Consider the following 23,292-nt stretch of genomic DNA (forward strand, 5'->3'; position numbering starts at 1 on the left):
GCCTTTCCTTGTTTTGCATCTGTTTAATTACAACAGTCACGCTGCTGTTGTAATTAATCTTAATTGATCACCACCACAGCTTGTGACATTCAGCCATCAACAACGCACTCCCAAATCTCACACAGGCTTTTGGATCCAATCTGGCTGTCCACCCACACTGCAGGTCTCAGAAAAACCGAATCCTCCAACTACCAATGCAGAAACAAACCTGTTTAGAGAAGATTTATGGCAGAAATTTCAAATAATACCATTCGTGCTCTGGTGTTGTTTAGGCCTATTTTTCAAAAAGATGGAATAAAATGATTGTTTGGGAATAAACCTACTGCAGCGTTATTTATGTACCAGTAACAGATACAACCAAAGAAAGCAAATACATCATCTCAATTTTCCAACACAAGACAGACTTTATATTGCTTTGTTGATCCTAAACCACAAATAAAATAAATAAAACAAACAAAACCAACTGCTACAGGGCAAGAGACAGAAGCAACACAAAGATTTCCACTGCCCTATTATGAAAACCTGCTTGAAGAGCAATGTCCTGAATAACAGCATACAATTTCACCTGGAGGCACAGAGACAGCTCCAAAACCCAAGTGCTCCTGGCAGCAGGGAGATGCAGCTGAAAACACACAAGTCTTAAGTGTTCCTCAGCGGAAGGCTGTGATCAGACATCATCCACAGGCCATGAGACTCGGATGAGCAGGTCAGCTCTCAGCCACAAGCCAGCACTGTCAACTGCTGAGTCATTAGTACCTACTAGCAGCAACCACCAACCCAGTGAAAACTGAAAGGGGCCTAAAGGCAACAACATGGTGTAGAAGGCCTGGCAGGTGATAGCATTACAGACACCAGGGACCACACTGGATCTTGCCTACAACATCTCCATTTATGCTTAAGTGAAGCAGTTAGGTGGCATGATCCACTGCCTGATGCGGCTGCAGAAGCAATTCATGGGAGGACCGCTGGGAAATCCTCCTCTGCAGCCATCAAAACCAGTGAGGAGTGAAACACTCCTAACAACTGCAAGAGGAACCGATGGGCTGTACGGCAGGAGGGAGGCTCCTCAAGCCACTGAAACATTGGACATTTTGTTCTAACAAATCACATTGCCTACGCAGCACAGGGTAGGCATAGGTAGGGTCAGCTCATTACTCACCGTGTAGAGCTCGTTGGTGACTTTCAGAAGCTCTTCATGCATCTGTAAGCCAATCTCCTTACTCTGGAAGACAGGAAGAAGAAGAGTCGAGACTGTTATGCTCACAATATGCATTTCTGAAAGGAAAATACATTTTGGAGGGAAGAGTAAAATTGTGTGACCTCCAAATACTCTCTGCGTGTGCATCTTCATCCTACCCCCAAGCTGCATTCGCCAGAGCTGTCTGCCCACACTGTGGGCAGTACTGTGGCACATCCTCAGCTATGGTCAGCAGCAGAAGTGCGTTGCCCTTAAGGCCCTGCACAGGTTAAGTGCCAACAGCAGCAAACAGACACTCAGCCCTCACTCTGAACGCTCCAGCACACCACAGCTCCATGTCACACTCAGAAGACAGAGAGGAGGCACGGAAAGGAGGAATGGGATCCCTACAAATGCCCAGTTCAAACTCAGGAAGAGGAATTGAGGTGATGGGTTTGTTCCTAACTGGCTGATCAAAAGTACACTGAGGGTCTCCAGTGCTGCTGGAGTACTGATACAGGACACCATGGCACCAGCAGGAGCAACAACGTCTGGGACACTGCTGAGCTGGTAGGACAGGGAAGCAGTGAATTGTTCTCCTCTTTTCTTAAAGCAAGTGACCAACCTGATTCCTGATGAAGGCAGTACTTCTTCCCAGCCCTTCCACCCCTGTGCCCAAGTAGATCCTGTTGGTCCCCAGAAAAGGCTTTGACACCCATCCCACAGAGAACAATACTGCAGCAACCCCTCTCATGCCTGTAGGGTTTTAATTTCCTTCTCTCAGCTGACAATGGGGCAGGTGGACCTTGGCAGCACAACTGGCTGGCTTCTAGTGATGCCCTTATCTTAAATACCTTCTGCTCCCGTGGAGATCTGCCCTCTGCCCCACCAAACACAAGACTTGATGTGTTTTGCGCTCTAGTGGAGTTAAAGCCATGCACCTTTTAAGTCTAGATATTGTTTTAGAAAACAAACCAGCCCCGGCAGCATGAGAAATGCACCAGGGGCTGTATTCACACCACTTCAGAAACCCTGTCTAACATCCTTCTTGCTCCAGGAGCTGGGAAGACATCATCAACAGGGCTGCCAATCCATACCTGGGCTTGGTTTTTTCCATTTCTAAATATTAAAGCCCAAATATAGATGGCCTCCTCTTCCAATCTACCTGCAACAGTGAGTTTAGAAGTAAACTGGTATTTCGATTTCTTTATATTTACTACAAATCTTTAGCAAAATGAAATGTGTGATTATAAACATGAACACATACAGTACAGCAAACCCTCATGCTACTTCAGAATTGCTGCATTCTCATTTGAGGATGATGTTTGCCCATGGATCACTCAACCATCACACCAGAGACCATCACGCAATTTATTTATCCTTCAAACAAACAGGATGAATCTGGAACTACAGACCATATCGCTTTGTCCTTCCACTGGCACTATTTGCCTCCAGCCCACAGCCAAATCACTGCATGGGTATAACACATAACACCCTCCCTCATTTTGTGCACTTGTTTCACATTAAGACTGGCAGAGGGCACAAAAGCTGTGCCTGCTCTATAGCCAGAAGTGTCTTACAGCTTGACTTTGCCTGTTCTTCAGCAAAACCTGTATTACTGGATGTGGGTAAGTGGCTGTTGCGTTCTCCGCACTGAGCTGGCTGTGTTCGGGCTACATTAACTCCCCTGTGTAAGTTAAACTGCACAGTAAGCATTTGTGGGTACACAAATCACTTAGATACACATTCTCCAGTCATACAGTATCATCTGTCAATCTATCTTGATTTGATAGATTCATTAATGACACCTGCTGCTGGACTTGCAATTCCTAATCAACTGGCATTTCAGAATGGGGATTACCATGGCTTCCTAGCCCAGGCATTTCAGGTTTTACTTTGACCACCCTCCCCATTTGTCTTCAGTGGCTCATTTTCACTATTCTGTCCCACATGAACCAAACTTTCTCTCAAAAAGGATATTTTATTATGAAATAGCTACACCACAGTTATATAATAAAGCTTCCAATTTCACAACTGGAGTTCAGCAAGCTCAGGACAAAGCCCACAGAGTATAAGAACTCCCAGCATCTTCCTCCCTCCACCCTCGTCTGCTGAAATCCTATTATCAGCCTGTATTTTCACTCTTCTTGTCAGGCAGGATGAAGCAGATCCAGTCACTGACCTCCTACAGCATCAACACAGCATTTCACAGGAGAGGCCACAACCTTGGGAGCCACAGAACGTTTTAGCTTGGCTGCAGATCAAGTCAACTCCTACTCAGAAAGCCAGCGGTTGGATGCTCCTGGAGATGTTCATGCACTGCTTTCCTGTCCGCCTTGTAATTACACCCCAGATCAGTGTGGAATCTTTTTGGCTAGGAAACATTTATTATAGCTTGGAGACGTATTTAAACTAAGTATAGACACCCTCCTTCCCCCCGCCAAAAACCGAATCGAAACAACAAGCAGTTTCTTTCAGATTTCCTCAAATAACTCCATTTTTGTGCATGCTGTCAGGCAAAACAACATCCCATCAGCTTCTTGGCTGGGTGGCTAAAGAAGCCTATGGCACAGAAAGGTCTAACTACAGCTAAGTGAACAACCTTCAGACTTGAGAAGTTTAATCTTAGGTGATTAAAAGTTAGAATTGAATACAAAGAGGGAAGCAAGGAATATGAAGAGTAAAAGCCCTCTGCATTCAGGGAATATCCAATAATTACAGTTTATCTGTGAGTTAACATCATGGTATTAGGAGAAGTCTCATCCTCAGAAGCACAACTGATGCACACTTACATGTGCACCATGTCAGTGTGCTTCCTTAGATGCATAAAGTGCCAGGAAGATGCCAATCACGAGGGGCGTGATAAATACTCTGTGGAAACCTCTTCTGCTGGAAACCCCAGTGCCTCTTCTCTCCCTGCCAACGCCAGCAGTCACTGGCTGCTCTCAAAAATCTCACTGTGGCTTGCTAAGAAGCAACAGAGCTATTAAAAGTATGCACCCCTCCCAGATACATCCAGAATCTGGTACTGAAGTCAGGGTCTACAAACACGGATTCTGCAGCCCATAGGGTCCAAGCCTGCAGGAGTTCAGCATCACACATAACCCTTCTGGCTGATCGTGCTGTTAGGAGTTGGAGTGTTCCCAAAGCAAAAGGAGGAGGAGAGACTTGCGGTAGGAGCCCTGTCCCCAGGTCAGCTGCAGTTCTTGCCTCTGCCCCAGACTTCCTCTGTGGTAAAGGGGAAGTCCACAAAGCCGTAATTTTCAAACCTAATTTTAGACTCCTAAATAGAGCACCAAAAACCAGCTCAGTAGTCAGCAGTGTGCCATCCCATCTGATGAGGGGGGACCACAGGTGGCTACTACATTTAAAGACCCATTTGCTTACATCCTGCATCCTGTTCCTGAAGACCAAAGCGGTCTCTGGCATCATCACAAGTCTCCCAGCATCCAAGAGGGTGGTGTCCAGCCTCGGGATGCTGAAGCCTCTTCCAGAGACAGGCAGGAATGAAGCTGAAGGACTCACCTCTCCTCTGAGCTTGCTGCCTCCCCTTTTACAACAGAGAAATTACATTTGTGTGTTTATGGAAGACAACATCAAAATGTCATTCCAATTCCCTGGTACCATCTGCAAAACTCAGCTCCAATTTAGACACTTGCTTTATGCCTTCCATTCCTACCAAAAAAAACAATGCTGCTTGCTGGGGTAGCAATGGTTTCAGTTAGGTGGTTTATTAACATTCCTGCAGCTGCAGATGAAGTGAGGGGAAGCAGCAACACAGACTACTGGCAAGGAAGAATGCCTATTTTAGACAAAGAAAACAACTCCCTCCCAGACAGACACCACTTCTTCATTAAATCTCCATCCAGGACACTGCAGTATAGGGCGTAATTAAATTCACTGTCACGGAACGTAATTAAATCTCACACTGGGGAATAATGCAGCATGGTTATTTCGGACATAGCAATGCTCTGTCCCAAATGTATAATTTCCTGTATTCCATACTTAGAAGAAGCAGCAAACTTCTTTCCTTCAGCCTTGGCAGGAGAGGAAAAGGCAGAAAACACCAGCAGTGTGACCCTCACCCAGGGTTTGCCTTTGCAGGAGGATGTGCTGTGGGATTTCATGGTGATGGAGACTCTCTACAACAATAGATCAAGTCAGACCTCTGCACTGACATATCTTAGCATCTCCATTTATTGCTTGCCTATCAGCAACATTGACACACTTGTCTTGATAACCTCCTCCTGTACCAGGAATGTGACTCATGCTGGAAACTCCAGGGAAATTTGCCCAATTGAGTTTTCTTCTATTTTCCTCATTAGCAGGGCTTGCCTGTCTGCTGGAGCAGGCTGGGAGGCTGCCTGTTCATTCCAATTCCACATGCTAAGCTTCAGGACAGGGATGCTGGGACAGAGGATGCTTGTCCTCTACACTGCCTGACCCATCTTCAGGTCCCCACTGCAGCCATGACACCAGAAGAGACTGCAAGGAGAAGCTGCAGGCTGAGCCACTGCCAAAACAAAACTGCCCAGAGCTGCTCTGATCTGCATTCAGCCACTGGGCTCTCCACAGCAGTCTGAGCTCAGAAAGCCTCCTCTGGCTTGGTCTGCCAGTCCCAGCACTCGAGGATGCTTTTCTGATGTAAAACATCTCAGGCATCAACTATCATGCAACAAGAAGCCATACCCACTAGATGACAAGTGTCCTTCGTCACTGCCACCATAACCACTCAGTGCAACAAGTAAATGATGTCATTAGTGGGCCTTTTAACAAAAATGTTAGGACATGTCTAATATCCCCATGGGCTCCTCCTTCACTGTGACAGACATCAGGAGCAGAGCCTCCAGCCCCCGCTATCGCCATTGAGAGATGTTGGCCTTGGGTCTCTAGGCTCCAGCAAACTCCCACTATGGAAACTACCATATATATACAGCTGTATCTATCACTGCTTCAGATTAGAGGGTTGCAGAAACAGGGCCAGGTGTCAGGAGAACCCCCGATCTACACTGCTATTCCTGCCCTCATCATCCACACCGATGGGATGCAGCTGAAGATCTCCATTATACCAGTAAGCTAAATACTGGATTCTGAAGCACTGCCAGGATTGCACAGTTTGTTCAACTGCTGGGGTAAAAGTGTAAGTGGAGGGTTGGATTCTAACTGTGTAAAACTGCACCGCTTCAGTGTGCAGAGTTTCAGCTGAACAAATCGAGTTCAGAGGGCAAGCCAAATCATACCCTCATGGAACCAGGTCACCAGAGACAGGAATTCCTATATTCCACATCTGGGAAGGGGAAAAAAGGAACAGGAAGAAAGAAAAATCACTGGACAGGAACAACTACACATTTTGTGACAAAAGAACTATCAGAGTCTAAATCCAGACTGGACTCACATTTTGCGCATGGTTCCTGCCTTAACAAATATCAGCTACAAGCATCTCCACACTCTGCCTCAAGACCACCTTTGCACGAACCCCACAGCTCAGTACCCTTTTCCTGCAGGTCTTCAAGAAGGAGGCAAGTTTCTACAGCTACAATTGGTATTCCTTCGGATGCGGTTCAGAAGTACCTGAAAGGCCAACAAGAGGGCTGTGGATGGCTTAACTGACATCTATCACTGGACTTGAACACCAGCGATGCCAAGACTGCAGCTTCCCTGGGAGCATAACCACCAGCCTCGAGGTACCACTGCAGCTCACCAGCACCCTGCAAAACTGTCCTGTCACTGAACGCAGACACAGCCAGAAATCCAGCCTACAAAACCAGACTTGCCAATGATTCAACAAATGTCATCTAATTTCTCCTTCATCTCTAATAGTCAACCTCTAATTCTTGTAAGCCCTGCTGGTAAGTACAGTCCAAGCTGCCCCTGACCCCAGCTGAGATGAGGTCAAACATGGAGTTGGTTCAGTTAAATGTCTCCAACTCAGACACTACCATCTCAGTCCCCAGTGGCTCCTACTTTCCCCCTCTTTTGGGTTTGGGTAAGCCCTGGCACTCCTGAGTGATGCACAGCTGAACACCAGGGATCGTACATTGCTGGTCAGTGGGAGGACAAAACACTTCAGTGGAGATAACAAAACACAGCACTCCAATTTACTGATGAACGACCTCACTGCTGCAAAGCATATCCAGGGAGGCTGAGGGGAGAAGCAGCTCAGCACCCAGCATCTTTCCACCACACTGATCAATTGCTTCTTAGTTATGCACATCCTCATACCCCTGATATTATGTCCCTGCTTTTTTTGCTGAGACTGTTTACATTTACATAATAAACACACAAAACATAAAACCTTCCAGTTCCTCCGTGTACCCACAGCATGTCACAACCCATTAATGAATTCTAGATGGGAGAAATTAAAACTGACATCTCTGGGAAAAAATGTTACTCTAATTTACCACCAAAGAGCAATCTACAACAAAACCAAGCAGCTGAACCACAACTGCAGATGCCTTTAACCCTTCTGGAGCTGGATTATTTGCCCAATGGTCCTCTATAGCACCGTCTCCCCAGGAGGAGTGCCACAAGCACTTCATTCATCATAGAATCACAGAATGCCTTGGGTTGAAAGGGGCCTTAACGCTCATCCAGTTCCAACCTCTGCCACAGGCAGGGACACCTTCCACTAGACCAGGTGGCTCCAAGCCCCATCCAACCTGCCCTCAAACACTGGCAGGGATGGAACAGCCGCACAATCATACTCAAAGCAGAACAAATAAAAAGCACAGTTTTACTTTACATCTCAAAAATGGGTTCAGATGTAAAGTGCAAACTCAAAGTAGATTTTGAGACAGACTTAGAACTGACCTAACCAATATATCCCAAACCTGTCCCATTTCTGGAGGCCAGAAGCACAGGAAAAGGGGTGATATTTCACATTAGATCAGCAAATCCAAACCTGACCTTGCGGTATAACTTCTAGGTTACATCTATAAACTGGAGGAAACTGGTCATAAAAATATTACATTAAATTTACTCCCTGGTCAGGTTAAAATTTCAAGATAAGCAGTGACTTGAGAGCCCTTCTCCTGTTTGGAGAGGCAAGCAGCCCAGCAGGCTCACCCTGCTCACTAACCACAGTTCTGCAGCTACCCCTGTTGAAAACAAGCAATAAAAAATAAGGAAAAACATAAAAGCCATAGAGCCAAGTGAAAGTTCTGTCTAGCCCAAAACAGCATCCCTAAAGATGGCCATCAGCAAATGCCCAGAAGCACAAGAAAAGGTCCAGTGATGCCACCGAGTACATTCACCATGTGATGAGCTGTAGGGCCATGATTCCCAATCCCAAAGCTCTGCCAGCAGCTGCTGCTGGGGAACTACCCCTCCACATCTGTCTGACTGCCTGAGGACTGAGGTTACAAACACGTACCACTGCCCTCCTATTGTAAGTATAATAAAATATATACAGTATTAATGATGTTAAAAAGCCTTCCTTTTTTACCTTCTCTTTCTGTCCGGTGCCTGCTGACCTCCCTTGCCTTATGGAAGCAGGCACAACAAAGTCCTCATTCCTACTCACTTCCTACAAACTGCTGTGAGTCTTCATGCTCTTACCACATTACACACTCTGCCCTCATTTTCAGCTGAAGAGTTCTGGTCCACCTGACTGTGATTCCTGCAAGTCTGATGTTCATTTTTAATTTGCTTATCATTAATAATTCTGTATCATCAGCAGACTTTGTCATCTTCCTATTCATCTTTTTTTCCAAATAATTTATTAGGAACTCCACTGAAATTCTCTTCCTTTTTTTTCTCTGTCTTTTAACCACTCCTTAATCCAGGAAACCACTACTCCGTATTCTTCAACAGCTTCTTCAAGAACTTCAGCAAAAGACCTTTTCTGAAGCCTGTAAGACACTGAAGGGACCGTGCCAACAGATCACTGGCTCCTAGAAATACCTCCACTAGATTTCTGAGGTGTGACTCTTCAGAAAGCCATCCTCTCTATCTGCCTACAAGCCTGTCATTCTGCTCTTTACTAAAGCTTCACCCAACATGTCTCTTCTTAAATTTGTATTGCTGATCTGGTCTCTGGCACTGACACCAGTTTAAGAATCAGGTCACACCTCACTACTAGCCACTTGACAATTTTATATCTCAGTTTATTTAATAGACTTGGATAAATATTACCTGGAAAGACTTATAAGCAATAGTTCCTTTTACAAATTTGCTCTGCAATATCTACTGACAATTCAGTTGGATAAGGTTCCTCAGGTTGGTAACACCAGCACTTCCCCAGAAAATCCTAGTCTAAGCTTTTCCATAACAAGTACCGAATGAAAAGAAGCCAGCTAGCCTTTGGCTGTTACCGCATAGTGTTTTTTTCACCTCACCATCTATTCCCCTTCATACCCTGCAGCAGGCTTCTTTCTTGTGATTTTGGAGAAGTTTTTGTTAGCTCTGTGTCTTTAGTAAATTGTCTCTCAGAATTTTACTTGGCCTGCCTTAATATGGTTTTACATTTTCACTGCCGAACTCCTCTCCAGTTTTCTCATTAAGATGTTGCATGTACTTTGTAGAAAGCCCTATTGCCTTTCTCTGCTTTTTAATCTTGGCCGTTTTTGTACCTCGTTAGACTTTTGGGAGGGCACAGGCGTGTAGAATTCCACAATAAGCTTCTATTTTTGACCAAAATGCAAGGACGGATCCTCACTGAGCAGAACTCAAGGTCAGGTTGGACAGAGCCTTGGGTGGCATGGTTTAGTGTGAGGTATCCCTGCCCATGGCAGGGGGGCTGGAACTGGATGATCTTAAGGTCCTTTCCAACCCTAACTATTCTATGATTCTATTCTAACTCTCCATCACTGCTTTGGTTACCTTTTTAAAGAGCCTGATGACATCCTCACTGATCTGTGACAGCCGAACGATGACATTGTTCATGAAGATGTCATTGAGGGTGGCGTGATCTCTGCTCTCTCGCCGGGTCTGTGTCAGAACCAGGTACCAGCAGTTCACAGGGGAAAGGAGGTGCTGATCTTTCCTAGGGAATTGGGGAAAAAAAAACAAATCAAAAAGGTCAAGTGAATGAGTCAAAAAGGCACAATCTCCAAATGAATGCTGACAGCATACTAACATTGCCTTCCTTCCCTGCACGCATCCCCTAGAACCCATTGTGTCCCCAAAGAGAAGTGTGTGAGTTCCTCTGGGCTGCCTCCCATCCCCAGAAACCGTACACTATGGGCTCTCTACCAGCCCAGAGCCATGTCCTTGTGGCAGACACTGCAGGGTCATTGGAACAGGTCTGGGTGCTGGCCCAGAGCTGTTGCCCAGCCAGGAATGTGGCCTGGCAGACAGCCCATGCTCAGACACACGGCTGCCTGCCCACCAGCTGACACAGTGGCACCTCCTCTTCAGTGCAAGAAAGATGCTTAAATATCTCTCTGCCAACACAAAAGCTCCCAGGCTAAATATTACATACAAGGGTTTCAGTGAGGCCAAGGAATTCCCATTCTTTGCCCCAGGATGTTCTCTCCTACACCTTCATCCTATTTACCAGCCTCCCACAGCTGGTGTTGGTAGGACAGAAGCTTTCTGTGCAGGGGAGATGGATGCTCTAATGCTGACCCACGCACAGCCCTTTGCTTCATTCAACACACATATAAAACAAAATCAGACTGGTTTGTGTTGGAAGGAACCTTAAAGCTCATCTAGTTCTAACCCTGCTGCCACGGGCAGGGACACCTTCCACTAGACCGGGCTGCTCAAAGCCTCATCCAACCTAGCCTTGAACACTGCTAGGGATGGGGTATAGATGGATCTTCATATATAATCTGCCCTACAGCTTGTTTTTTCTGCCCTAACTCAATTTTTGGAAGCACCCAGTGCACTCTCCGGTCTACTGCTCCATACCTATGCTTTAAAAAGGTCAGTCAGCAATATTATGGTAATACAGTGCAGATGCTGCAGGCAACAGCTGAACACATATCAGCCGGAGGGACCTGAACACATATCAGACGGAGACAACAGGAGAGCTGGTCCCCTGCCCCAGCTGGGCAGGGATCCCATCTGTGGCCGTGCCCCAGTTTACAGGAACCTCTCCCAGAGTTCCTTTCAGTGTTTCCCACAGGGAAGTCTGGTGGCACTTGAGCACACATGCCTAATCTGACCCCAACTAAACCCTTTCCAAACTGGGTGCTGGAAGATGGTACGGGAGAGGAAACACCCCTGGCAACCCCTTCATAGAACAGAATAGAATAGAATAGAATCAACTAGGTTGGAAAAGACCTTTAAGTTCTTCAATGCTTTCCAAGGGATTGCTTCTTTTTTCCACTTTGCACTATTAATACAGCTGTCACTTCCTTTTCAGGAGAGGTTCGCTTGCCACACAATCTGTTGTACTGCATTTAGTCCACTAAACACTGCTGCGGAAAATGTTTTGCATCCAACATTATCATGAAGTGTCTGTGCACAACATGAATACATTCGTGGTTGCTGAATATTTACGAAGCTCTTAATCCAGCTCATGCTGCAGACAACAGAGATTGCTGTGAGCGGCAGCACGCATCAGGGTGGGCAACTTGAAGAGCCCCAGGAGCCAGGCAACATCCTCAGAGCAAGCTCATTCGCACCCAGCTCCACTGGGTGAGACCCTGCACAGGGGCATCCCCAGCCCCTGACTTGTCTGGAAGTCAGCGGGGCTCAGAAAACCTCTCTTGAAGGAAATTTCAGCAAACGTTTCACATTTGATTAGAGTTTAACTCATTCTGACACGTTCCATCTCAACACTGAGAGAAACCTGCACTGCTCCCCGTGCGCTGTGTTTAGTACTGAAGGCAAACTAATCAAAACCAAATCAAAATCTCCATAAATGATACAACTGAAACAGAACATTTCACATCATCCAGCTGAAACACTTTGAGATAAATCCTCTAAATGAGGCAGCCAAGCTGTACTTTCCAAATGTTTCACCTACACAATTTTCTCTGGTTAAACCAACACTTTCCTATAAGATGTGCTGGTTCCAGAGATTTGGTCCCGTCTAGCAGAGACCTCCCATGCCACCATCCCTATCATGCCACCATCCCTATGTGCCAACAGCCATGCTCAATGAATGTATTCCAGTCCCAGAGGCTTCTTCCTCCCCAACACCTATCAACATGTGAAAGCTGCCTGGGAGCATCCACTGGGGACACAGATCTGTTGCACACCCGGGTTCAGCAACCTGTGTGCATCAACAGCACTGGCAACGTGGCCATGATGGAGATGGGCCTCAGACCCCCCTGTGCTCAAACAAGAGTGTCCTTCTCAAGAAGTCCTGCAACCAGAAAGCCAGCCCATGCTCGCTACAGCTACAATGTGCAGCCAAAGCCTTCACACACATACTCCTCCTCAACCAAGATGCTCTCACCCATGGTACTGGGGCTGCTGCAGCCCACTTCACTGCCAAAGAGTGGAGGGGAACTCCAGCAAATCTGTGTGTGCTCATATAGACAAAACAACCACATATAAAGCATGAATGAGTCTGCCAACCCTCTGGAACCCCCATGAACAGCCCAGCAGGAGCACTGCAGCAATTACTGCTATTAAGGGCTGGGCCACAGCCTGCTGCACATGGCTACACAGGGACAAAGGAAGAGCTGAAGGTGCTGTATTTCTTAAGAGCGCCAAAAGCCTCATCAGAATAATGACATTCATGAGCAAGCTGGGGAAGCAGTGCAGACGAACCTGACAAAGGGCAGGTAGAAAGCAGTCCAGAAGGAAAACATATTAAGGGAGTCAACACAGAGCGAGACTGTGAGGACTCAGCAGAAGTGAGCACTGAAATCAAGCTGACTCTATTAGCATTATCCATACCATCACAAATCACGGGCACTTGTGCCCAGGTAATGGTCACCTGTAGATACAGCACAACTGCATCCTCCCAGTACTGTAGGTACAATAAGCAATGGTAGGGTTGTAATAGCGCTCTCAGCTGATGGGAGAGGCACACACACACAGCCTGAGCCTCCATGGGCTCTGCCTCTGAACAGCCCATACTGGGCAATACCTCCCCCAGGACAGTTATCCCTGATATCATGGTACAGCAGCACCAGCCTGGCATCACATGACTGACAGGCAACAGTCAGATGCAAAAAGAACAGACAGCATTGGAATGGCAATTCCTTTTCAGCAGACTCTCCATAAGACAACAGTAAAGCTTTGCTCACTAGAGAGACCAAGTAAACAGATTAAATGGGATTTAGTAATACGGAATAAATAGGATTTAGTAACGTAACAGTAGAAATCACTGCTCTTGCAGCAGAACCAGGAAAAAACAAACCCACAATGGGTTAGAGAAGGAAGAAGACTGTGAAGAGCCAGGGGCTAGCAAGGCTAAGTGCATCAGACCAGCAAACCCCTCCATCTTCTAAGAAAAGAGCTAAACAGTGCCTGTAGTCTTTGGCATTGAATTGAATGACACTAGCTTCACCTTGAGCAAAGGGTATAATCCCAGTTGAGAGACTATTTCATGCACACTGCTGTCAGAAGACGACTGAGACAAAGAGGTAAAGGTGGGGAGCTTGAGCTGACATGCAGGGACCAGCTCCTGTGCCAGCAACAGGACAGCAGCATTCACAGGAACCTTGAGGTCAAGCCACTAGCCATCCCACCTAGCAGCACAGGCTATGTATGTACCCTCACCGCACAACACAGCCACCTCCAGACTTCAATTCTGCCTCCAGTTTGGGGTTGTCTTTTTGGATCTTTTTTGTTCCTGCCATTCTCGAGTGTGTGGTTAAACTGAAAAGATGCTGCTTTTGAACACTTGCACATATTCACACATTCTCATCATCAGTTCGAGTTTCACACAATTCCAGCATCCAGTTCATGCTTCCTATTTCAAAGCTTTGTTTCAAAACATTTCCACTGTGGATGTGCCTCGCTTCAACACTGTACGGGTGCCTGCACAGAAAACATACGTACTTCATTTTTACACACTGAAATAAATCAGATTTCCAGAAACTGCTTCCAAGTCTGAGCCTGTGAACAGGTCTGTGCAATGTGAAGCACTCTAAGGATAGGCTACATAGAGAAACCAGGGTTTATAAAATGGGCCTACCATCACTTGCACCATCAAATCAGTGGCTGAATTCAATACTCTTTAAAAAAAATATCATGGGGCTTGACTCCTTCCTAGTCCTTCATTTCTGTTTTTATTGCATTGTATTTATTGTATTATACTCAAAGAAGTGCACAGCAGGTCTTTTCAGGCAGCACAGGTCAGCAATGCTGTGCTGAAAGTCTTGGGAAAAGGCATTTCTAGTTCCTTTTGTGAACCCTGCACAGTGAAAACACAGACAAGGTCACCAATGGTATTTTTCTTACTGCTCTTTCAGGCTGTGCAGCTACAAGCAAGCATCCATCTAGCGCTCTCGAGCCAGTCCCAGTACCACTGTGTCCCCGGCACCGCCTGCTTACTTGAACTGGTGCTCTCTGGAGCTGCGTATCTTGGAAGAGAACCGCTCAGCCAGCTTCTCCAGGCTCCTGGAGTACTCCAGCTCGATCTCGGCCTTCCTGCGGAAGAACTCCTGCAGGTCCTGCAGCAGTTGCAGGCGCGACTCCGACTGCTGCTCCAGGCATTTGAACTGCTCCACCAGCTGAGTTCGAATTTCTGGATGGACACAAGAGAGGAGGAGAAGAAAATGCAACATCAGCAACAGGCACTGGCCAGGACGGTTGTCTTCCTGTCCCAGAGCGACTGCACAAGCTCTGCAAGCCTCAGGTTTAATTCAAGGCTTGATAAAGCTGACAGATCTCTTTCCAAGCGAGAGCTGAAGAACATCATTCACCAGTCTCGTATTCAAACCTTGCTCTTTGTCAAAATAAACCGCTGTACAGTACACAGAGACCAACCCTCAGAGCTTTTCAATTGCCTCTTTGAAACTAGAAAATGATACTTCAATTTATCTAGTACTACCTGAAGTCCTGTATTCTTTACAGATAAATACATCTTTTCTTGATAAATGAACATCTCAATACCTTCCAAACGGCTGACAATGACCTGAAGGAAGCTGGCACTGTAAATGCCAACAGAGGACAAGAGCAGAAACAGGAAAGAACATTATTTTGGTGGCACCAAGGCTTACTATTACAACTAGCATCACTCCCAGCTCAGACCCAGGCCCCAGGACACAGCTTTGCCTCTATCACTTTATGAGCTTACAACACACTAACAGTTAACTTCAAACCCAGTGCATCACCAAATAAGATGAAGCACATGCACACCACCATGCACACAGGAGTAACACAACCTGTGGTTACTGGAGAAGTTGCACATCAGGGCTTATTCAACTGGCCAGCTCCAAGTTCTCTTTCCCAGTACATCTCGGGCTCGATGACCAGCCAAGGAGAGCAAGGACACAACAAGAGGAAGGAGGATGCCAGGCATTTGTGTGTGCTTGTTCAGCTCAAAGGCTTCTCCATACAGCTCAGGGTCTGACCGTTCAGAATAGCAGGCTCCAGGCTCCTAGAATGCTCGGCACTGCTGGACCATGGGCATGTCCTGCAAGAGGAGCAGAGCCCTCACCTGCCTCCCACATTGCAAGGGGTGCTTGGCCACCCAAAAGGATTACCAGGAGCGGACTGCAAACATGAACTGTCGTGGTCTGTGTGACAGCAGGACTCAGTCTGTGCCAAGAAGAAAGTCCTAAAGTTGCTAGAGCTCTTTGGCAAGAGGGCTACACCTCACCCTTGGTTCCTTCTGCAGATGCAGTATAGTGAGATGACAAACAGTAACTTACCCACAAGAGTCACAGCAAACTAGAAGTATCTGTACTGCCTGAGCACATGCGCCTGAAATGGCTGCACTGTAACTGGGAAGCTCAATGACCTAACCGAGACAGTAGAGTGGTGTCATTCCAGTGACTGAAATAATCTTCAGTATACATATACATATGTATTATGCATGCAAGGCAGACTAGCCCTACCAGTTCCCTGCCAGCATCAAGCTGTCCCACAACTTTGCAAGCTCCTATCCAGAGTCATTTCTCCATATTGGATGCTGAATTAATAAATTATTAAGTAATGATGATGCAAAGCACTGACTGAAATCACAAAAGATTTATGGGCAACTTCAAGCTCTTTAAACTTGTGAGATCCCATGTGGAGGAGGTTTAAACTGCCATTATAGGAACGTGGCAGCCTGGTCTTTTCCAACATTTCTTCATATAACAACTTGCACACGAGACTGAGCCACTCACAGCCTGAAAAGTGAACTCCAAAATGCTGCAGGAACAAGGGCACCTGCAGCAAGCTCATTACTAGGTAATTTAACAACAGCAGTAATGGGACTGGAGGCTGCAGGCTGCGTGAAGGTCACCTAAAAACCAAGAGCTCCTTGGAAATAAGAAATGCTGAAATCTTCTAAGTTAATCAGTCACTTTATGGGGGATCCTCCATGGGCACTGCTTTCACAGCCCTTCCTTTATGCTCTTGATACTTTATGAGAGGATAGCACAACTGTTCATAAAGATGCATCTGAGGCTCATAGACAGTCTTGGCAAGAGACTCGACACACTGCACTGAGCCACAAGCAAAGCCATTTTCCATTCCTTAATATGCCTGAAAAACTGTGTGACCATCCCTGCAGTGATGACCAGTGTCAGAGTGTCTTGGTCTTTACTCTTGCATCAAAATAAGTGGTATCCTATCCCTGTGATATCCAGCACCATGCCAAAACAGAGCTGCACACCTCACACCCGCAGACAATGCCGCTTCTCCATCCCCTGTTGTTCACATTTGTGCTCATACGCAGAAAATAGATCCACTCCCCTTGTAATGGCACTTTCTCTGGAGAGAGAGGAAGGATGCTTTAATGCCACACAGCACCATTTAGCCTGGGTTTGCTACAGAGATGCTACAGGAATGCCAGGAGGAGCTGAGTGAACCTCCAGAAAGCAGTCCTCAATCACCACACCTGAAAGCTGCTCCAGTCCAGCTATGGCTTTACAGAGAGATCACGTGCATGCAGCATTGCAGCTTCGATTCCATGAGGGAGGACTGCTCTTGAGGGACTGTGTGTGTGCACGAGCAGAGATGCCTTATGGGATCCAACAGGAGACGGACACCTACACAGCCACGGCTTGTGACAGCTCCCTCACTTTCCACCCGAGCAGAGCCTGGCTGCGGGAGGAGCTGGTGCTGAGCTCGGCTTCCCAGGATACAGCATGCATACCACGCTGCAGCGCTGCTCCACATGCACCCCTTTTGAAGGCACATTCCCCTTACACAGCTGCTGCAGTTAGCGATGGTGCTCACCAGGGCTGAGGGTAGAGAAGTGAAACCGCTTTTGAATTGAGCCTTAGAAACCCACTGCTGTGTTCCTACAGGATACAAAGGTATCGGTTTCATAACAAAACCTTTTTAAAATGTTCACATTCCCCTGCCAACAAGATTTTCCTTCCCACACAAGGTCAGTGGAAACTTCATTACATCCCATATGGATTTTACATTCCTACTCCTGCTGGTGCCAACACAGGACTTGCGTTATAGAACTCTGCTTTCCTGAGCAAGTTTGATACAGATTTTTATTTAAAGCCACAGAGATTTCATCTTTAGCTCACTCTTTTCATAGTGGATTACAACCTGAAGTGGTCTCCAGAACAGCTCTTAATAACCCTGACAATGCACAGAAATACAAGGAATTATCTGTAATGTTTATCCAGCCTTTTCCATTTCCTATCTACTCCCACTTTTTATTCTGAATCTGAGCAACTGCTGCTTATCTGATCTTTGTATCTGCATGAAGTCTTCTCCTTGACTCTTACAGGGTCATTCAAGGCAACTCAGACAGCAGCAACACATACAGAGACTCGCTGAGGCTCTTGTAGCTTTCAACACCCCCTGCTCTGAATAACTGGAATGTGCAGTTTGTGCCTACAGGCTCCACCACAAGCTCGGTGAGGCTCATCACACCAGTGAGCAGGCAGGACCCAGCTCCCTCTCCGTCATCATCCCACATGCGCTGGCTCATCCCAGAGTCCTGGCACCAAGGACTCAACAGTGGCACATCAGTCCCACCAGCAGGCAAGGATGCTTTTGGGCATCCCAGCATCAGCAAAGCACCTTTTGACCTTTGTCAACAGAGCTCCTCTGTTTTCTGCACTCCTGCAATGTGTTGCTTTCACACTTTCAAGTTTCCTTGCAGAAGTTCTGCCAGGCCAGCACCATCTAAGCACGCAAAGGGCAGTCTCTCCTGACATGGAGAACCTGCTAGCCATGACCCTAAAGCCACTGAGCTTCAAGCAGTCTGACGAACAAATGGAGACAGCCACCGACCCCAGCAGCTCTTGCTGCATGTTAAATGGAAAAGGTTTGCAGTAGAAAACAAAACTGAGGGCTGCTGGCACCAGTAATGCAAAGACAGAAGCACTAGCACAGAAAACAACATTCTTCAGTGCTCTGGAGGTCTCTGAGTCAGCCACTCACAAATACGGCCCCCGACAGTGCCTGCATTGTCGCTCCCCTGCTTCCACCATTACTTTGCTGCTGCATTTAAGAGGCATCCTCCATTCAATTAAAATGAACTTGCTCCTAAATGGCCTTTTCAGATAATCATGAAAAAGGAAAAGCAGGCAGGCAGAAAAGCCTTTTTCCACCCTTCACGCCTGCTGCCTAGGGAACGGGCAGGAGCACTCAGAGGACATGCATTTTCTCCTGCCTGCACAGAGGAGCTGGAGACCAGCCCCACCGACAGAGCAGCCATCACTTGCTGTTTGACCCCGACACCCTCCATCCTTCCCCTCTAACCTGGCCTCCCGCTCATGCAGCAGGGAGAGAGAAAGTGGATCCCCAGCAAACCCAAACCCCTCAGGCCTCTTACTAACATCCAAGGTGACAGACACCCTGATGGGTGCCAGCCAACAATCCCAACCAAAACCCACACCGGCTTTACCAGTGCTGTTTGCAAGCGGTTTTCTGGCCAGCAGCATCAACGTGAGCTGCATCAGCCCTGTCCATTATGGGGGGATTAACAGGCTTTAATTATAACCTTCAACTGAGTGCCAGTTATGTTTGCCATGTTAGACAAGTAACTTTTCAGTGTCTGACCCCAAAACCTTAAAACTCGAAGTCAGAGCTAGAAAGCAGAGGATGCTCATGGGAAGAGGTGCTTCTGGAACGGGAGGGAGGGGATTCACCTTCAGGCAGTCAACTGATGTACGTGGTGGAAACTGGCTTTTACAAATGAACGGATGAGACAAGCCCAAAGCACAGGCGGTTGGGTACAGGAAAGTTCATGCTTCCTTGGACCACAGTAACATCTGCAAGGAAAGAGCTAAAGTGTTAAAACTCTGATGGGGGCCCATCATTACTCGAGGATTAACCCCTTCATTCCTGCTCTTTGGCTGCAGGAACCTGTGGTCAGCCTCACCTTCCCAGTTGCATGCTTCCACATAATGGTTCCTATGAAATTGCAGCAATAGAACTGCTCCTCCTCAGCTGAAGAAACAAGTGCAGAACTGGAATTCACATAATGGCGGTGGGTCCTTATTTACAAGGAATAAAAATAAACTGGCAAACTAAAAGGGAACGGGATACCTCAGAAAGCATCACTAACAAGTTATTCTGTGAAAGCTAAAGGCTTCTCAAAGAAATGACCCAAACTGGCGAGGCCCCTTTCTTGGTTCAACTAGTACATATGGGGGTTTTTAATATCCCATGTTCAGAGCTGTCCTTGCTAGATTCAACTTAAACTTCTTTCCATGAAGAGCAAACCTCACCAGGAAAACTCTCCAACTCCAGCTTCTGCACAGCACCATTAGGATGCAAACAGAAATGCTGCAGATCCGCACAAGGAAAACCGCCACCTCGTAATCCACGTTTCCCAACTTGGAATTTACAGGAACTTTTAGCAGAAACCAATACACAGAAAACTACCAAACTGCTTTAGGAAGAACTGAAAAGATTTGCCAGAAAGCAGAATGTTAAATATAACTGCAGAGCTGTTTCCAAAAGTAGTTTGTCCAAAGTGCTCCCATGTTTTACATCACAGTATAGGAAATCACAAACAGCACCAAGGGAGAAGAAAGTGAGCCATTCTGTAAACAAGGATGCTAAAAAACCCTGAATCCCCTTGAACTCTGCTGGCCAGCTGGCTTCCAAGATTTGCTGCTTTCTTCCTCCCACTTTGTTTGGTTCTCATTATAAGAAAGGAGTTTCCAGTGTGAGCAGTCCTGCTGTTTGAGATGCAGAATCAGAGGTTGCAAATGCAAGAAATATGATTTCCTCAGCTCTTCTGGAACACAACAGCAGAGATGGTGGAAAAAAACAAAATTCCTTGGCAAACCAAGGACAGCAGCAATGCTCAAGACAGGCTGTGGGACCACTAATCCAGCCGGGAGAGGGAACATCTGTAATCAGAAAATCTGGGGATCTGGCTTTGGTAAATATTTTCAAGTCAATTGGCCTGTATCACAGCCAATGCCTGCTTATTAAACCATGCAGGATGTCAGCAGCAATCCGACATCCCAAGGAGACTTGTTCCAGCCCCGGAGCCTGGCAGGGTGGGATGACAGCCACCCCTGCCTCCAGGACCATGTTTAACATGGCCCAGCACAGAGCCCCAGCATCAATACAGACTGCCAAGATCCCAAATGAGGCACAAGTCCCTCATCAAAGTGCCCCAAGAATGCTTACATCCCTCTGAAAGCCAGGGAAAGGACTGTGACAGGGAATGCAGAAGGAAAGCAAATGTGACCATCACGGCACAGGCTGAGTGGGGATAAACCCACCGCAACCAGCCCCATTGTCAGCAGCTAAGTGGTACATGAGTGTTAGAGACAGCACAAAGACAAGAAAAACATCTCACATCCCGCCTTGGGCAGGACTGTAAATGAATGGCAACGTTAGCAAAATGCACCACACAAAACCCCACCCAGAAACTTGACAGAGCTATTCAAAAGCCAGCTCAGGCCAACACCCTGAACATAACACAGTGATGCTTAGGGCCAGCGGGTAGGTGGGATGGCTGGGCAGCCAGTCCCCGATGGCTCTGCTAGCCTATGGTGGGCAAGGGGCTTAGGGGTGGCATGTTTTGACATTATGGTAGCTACAACCCAGCTACAACACTGAGCCTGGATGAAATTCTGTGTGCGTAGTTTGGAGCAGAACGATGTGCTTCTGCAGCAAAAAACTACACAGAGGAAGCAATCCTTTCCATGTGGGTTTTGTAACGTCAGGTGCTGTTCCTCCTCCAGTACAAGAAGACTTACAGTCGCCCAGGTATCATTTTCTATCAGGAAGCAGCCTCTGCGGCGTCAGCACATGAAGGCAGCGTTAGATGTCAACAGAGTAGGCTGTTGCACAAAGCACCAGAAAGATCTCCATGGAAAGGTGTTTCTTGGTTGCTTTCTTAATGTAAGACTCTTCTCCAGCCTCAGACATCCGCAGCTCTCTGCATCAGTGGAAGACAGCAACGCTGTGCCCAGCCCCACGTGCCCACCGGCTGCACTGAGCTCTGCTCCTCAGGGCTCAGGGGTGTTGTAGCAGAACAATGAGCACCCCAGGCTTACAGCATGCAGTGCATCACCAACAGCGGCTCACAGGGGGTCCTGAGATGAGCTGATTCTCAGGGGCACTTAATGTTAAACCTCAGGAAACATGGACCTTCAGAAATGCTGGAGTTCATCTGATCACCACCATGGCAGGAGCAACTCTTGTATCTTGGGAGAGCTCTTGTAGCTTGGGAGAGCATTTGGGTTGGAAACTGATACTCATCAGTGTGCTCGTGAAAGAGTAAAGCGAAGGCAACTCCCCAAACCTCTTCAAGACTTCAGAAGTGTTGTTGGGGTTGATGTTAACATCTTGGCCAGCAGATCAGGGTAAAGTCTCATTTCTAACTTTCCTAGGCTGTTCACTTCATCCATTCTCCAGGGAGGACACTGCTGGCAGGCATGCACAGAGCCCGAGAACAATCACACGCATCCAAATAGCATACCTCTGACAACACTGATGATGCAGTGCTTTACAAAGAAAGAAATTATTTGGGACAAACTGTGGCCAATTTGAGTGCTCACATTAGAATTAACATGCTTATATGAAGAGGTCAAGATGAAGACAACACACTCAGCTCCAGTTCATTATTAACATGCCACTGCTTCTGCTTCAGCTAGTCCCACCCTCAGCTTTGCTGAAGCATATTTTCCATATGGTCTCATTTCTTACATATAACAAACTCTAGATGAATGTCACAAGATCAATGCAACCTCTACCAGCGCTATTCAGTATCATTATTCACTTATTCCTTGTGTTTTCACACAGCTCACATTCTCCTGGGCAGCAGAATCTCTGAATTTCAACAAATACCATGTTGAAATCTTAGCCCCAGCTGAGGCTGTGGCAGAACTCCCACCAGTTTCAATGGAGCTAGGATTTCATCTTTTGGCAGCAAATGGAACAAGTGAGACAATCTTGTTCTCCAGCAGTTATTTTGCAAGCCTCCCCTTCTTCCAGTAACCCCTGGCTCCAATACTTCTTACTTCAGTGCTGACAGGGGCCATGCTCCTTAACTGGCATCCACCACAGTGGAAACCAACACCAGCAGAAGTACATTGGCTGATCCATGGTGTACTGCTACTTTAGAAATTACTTTCTTCATAAACAGTAAAGCACCTTAAAAATCAAAATGAGTTTGAGTGAAACAACCGCAAGCAGAAGGTTCAATGTTTCACAGCTACATTTACTTTTGCTTGTCCCATCTTAGGTCAAAGTGCCACATGAGATGAACAGCGGCACTTTTTGCTGCTGCACCTTCAACACAATGCTCACAGCCCAACACCACGGCCTTTTAACAACGTACACAGTTACTCCAGTAGCAGAAACTAAAGTTGGGTCTCGGCAGAGCCCATTGTCAGAAGAGGCAAGACCGTGGTGGGAGCCAGGACCAGCCCCTGGACTTACAATGTTCACATACAGGCCACACGTGGGAAAAGCAAGATGGCCTTATTAAATATACCAAATTCTACATGGGCAAAAACCAATGAGAAACAGGCAGTGGAAAAATACAGTTAGTTAAGAGGTGCACAGCCTGAACTGAAATGCAAAACACCACAGGAGCCAAGCGTGCTCCAGCACGCAGGAAAGCCTGAAGCTGTGGAGATGCAGCGATGCTCCAGCTGGCAGAGCCATCAGCTGGG

The 23,292-nt window shown here is 46.8% G+C and overlaps 1 protein-coding gene across 4 annotated transcripts in view; it reads right to left on the minus strand.

Annotated features, from left to right (window-relative positions):
* Window positions 1-23,292, minus strand: part of SRGAP3 (SLIT-ROBO Rho GTPase activating protein 3) — a 112,370-nt gene that overhangs the window by 41,847 nt on the left and 47,231 nt on the right. For all 4 annotated transcript variants that reach the window (XM_057417730.1, XM_057417729.1, XM_057417731.1 and 1 more), the window contains exons 2-4: window positions 14,579-14,771; window positions 9,998-10,160; window positions 1,160-1,222 (exon numbers count right to left, since the gene is read on the minus strand). In XM_057417730.1, coding sequence (XP_057273713.1) covers window positions 1,160-1,222; window positions 9,998-10,160; window positions 14,579-14,771 — 419 coding nt within the window. The remainder of the gene's footprint in view (window positions 1-1,159; window positions 1,223-9,997; window positions 10,161-14,578; window positions 14,772-23,292) is intronic.

This window comes from Pezoporus wallicus, unplaced genomic scaffold, assembly GCF_028554395.1.
Source record: "Pezoporus wallicus isolate ANWC-B61680 ecotype Strahan unplaced genomic scaffold, APGP_CSIRO_Pwel_v1 contig_8542, whole genome shotgun sequence".
NCBI lineage: Eukaryota > Metazoa > Chordata > Aves > Psittaciformes > Psittacidae > Pezoporus > Pezoporus wallicus.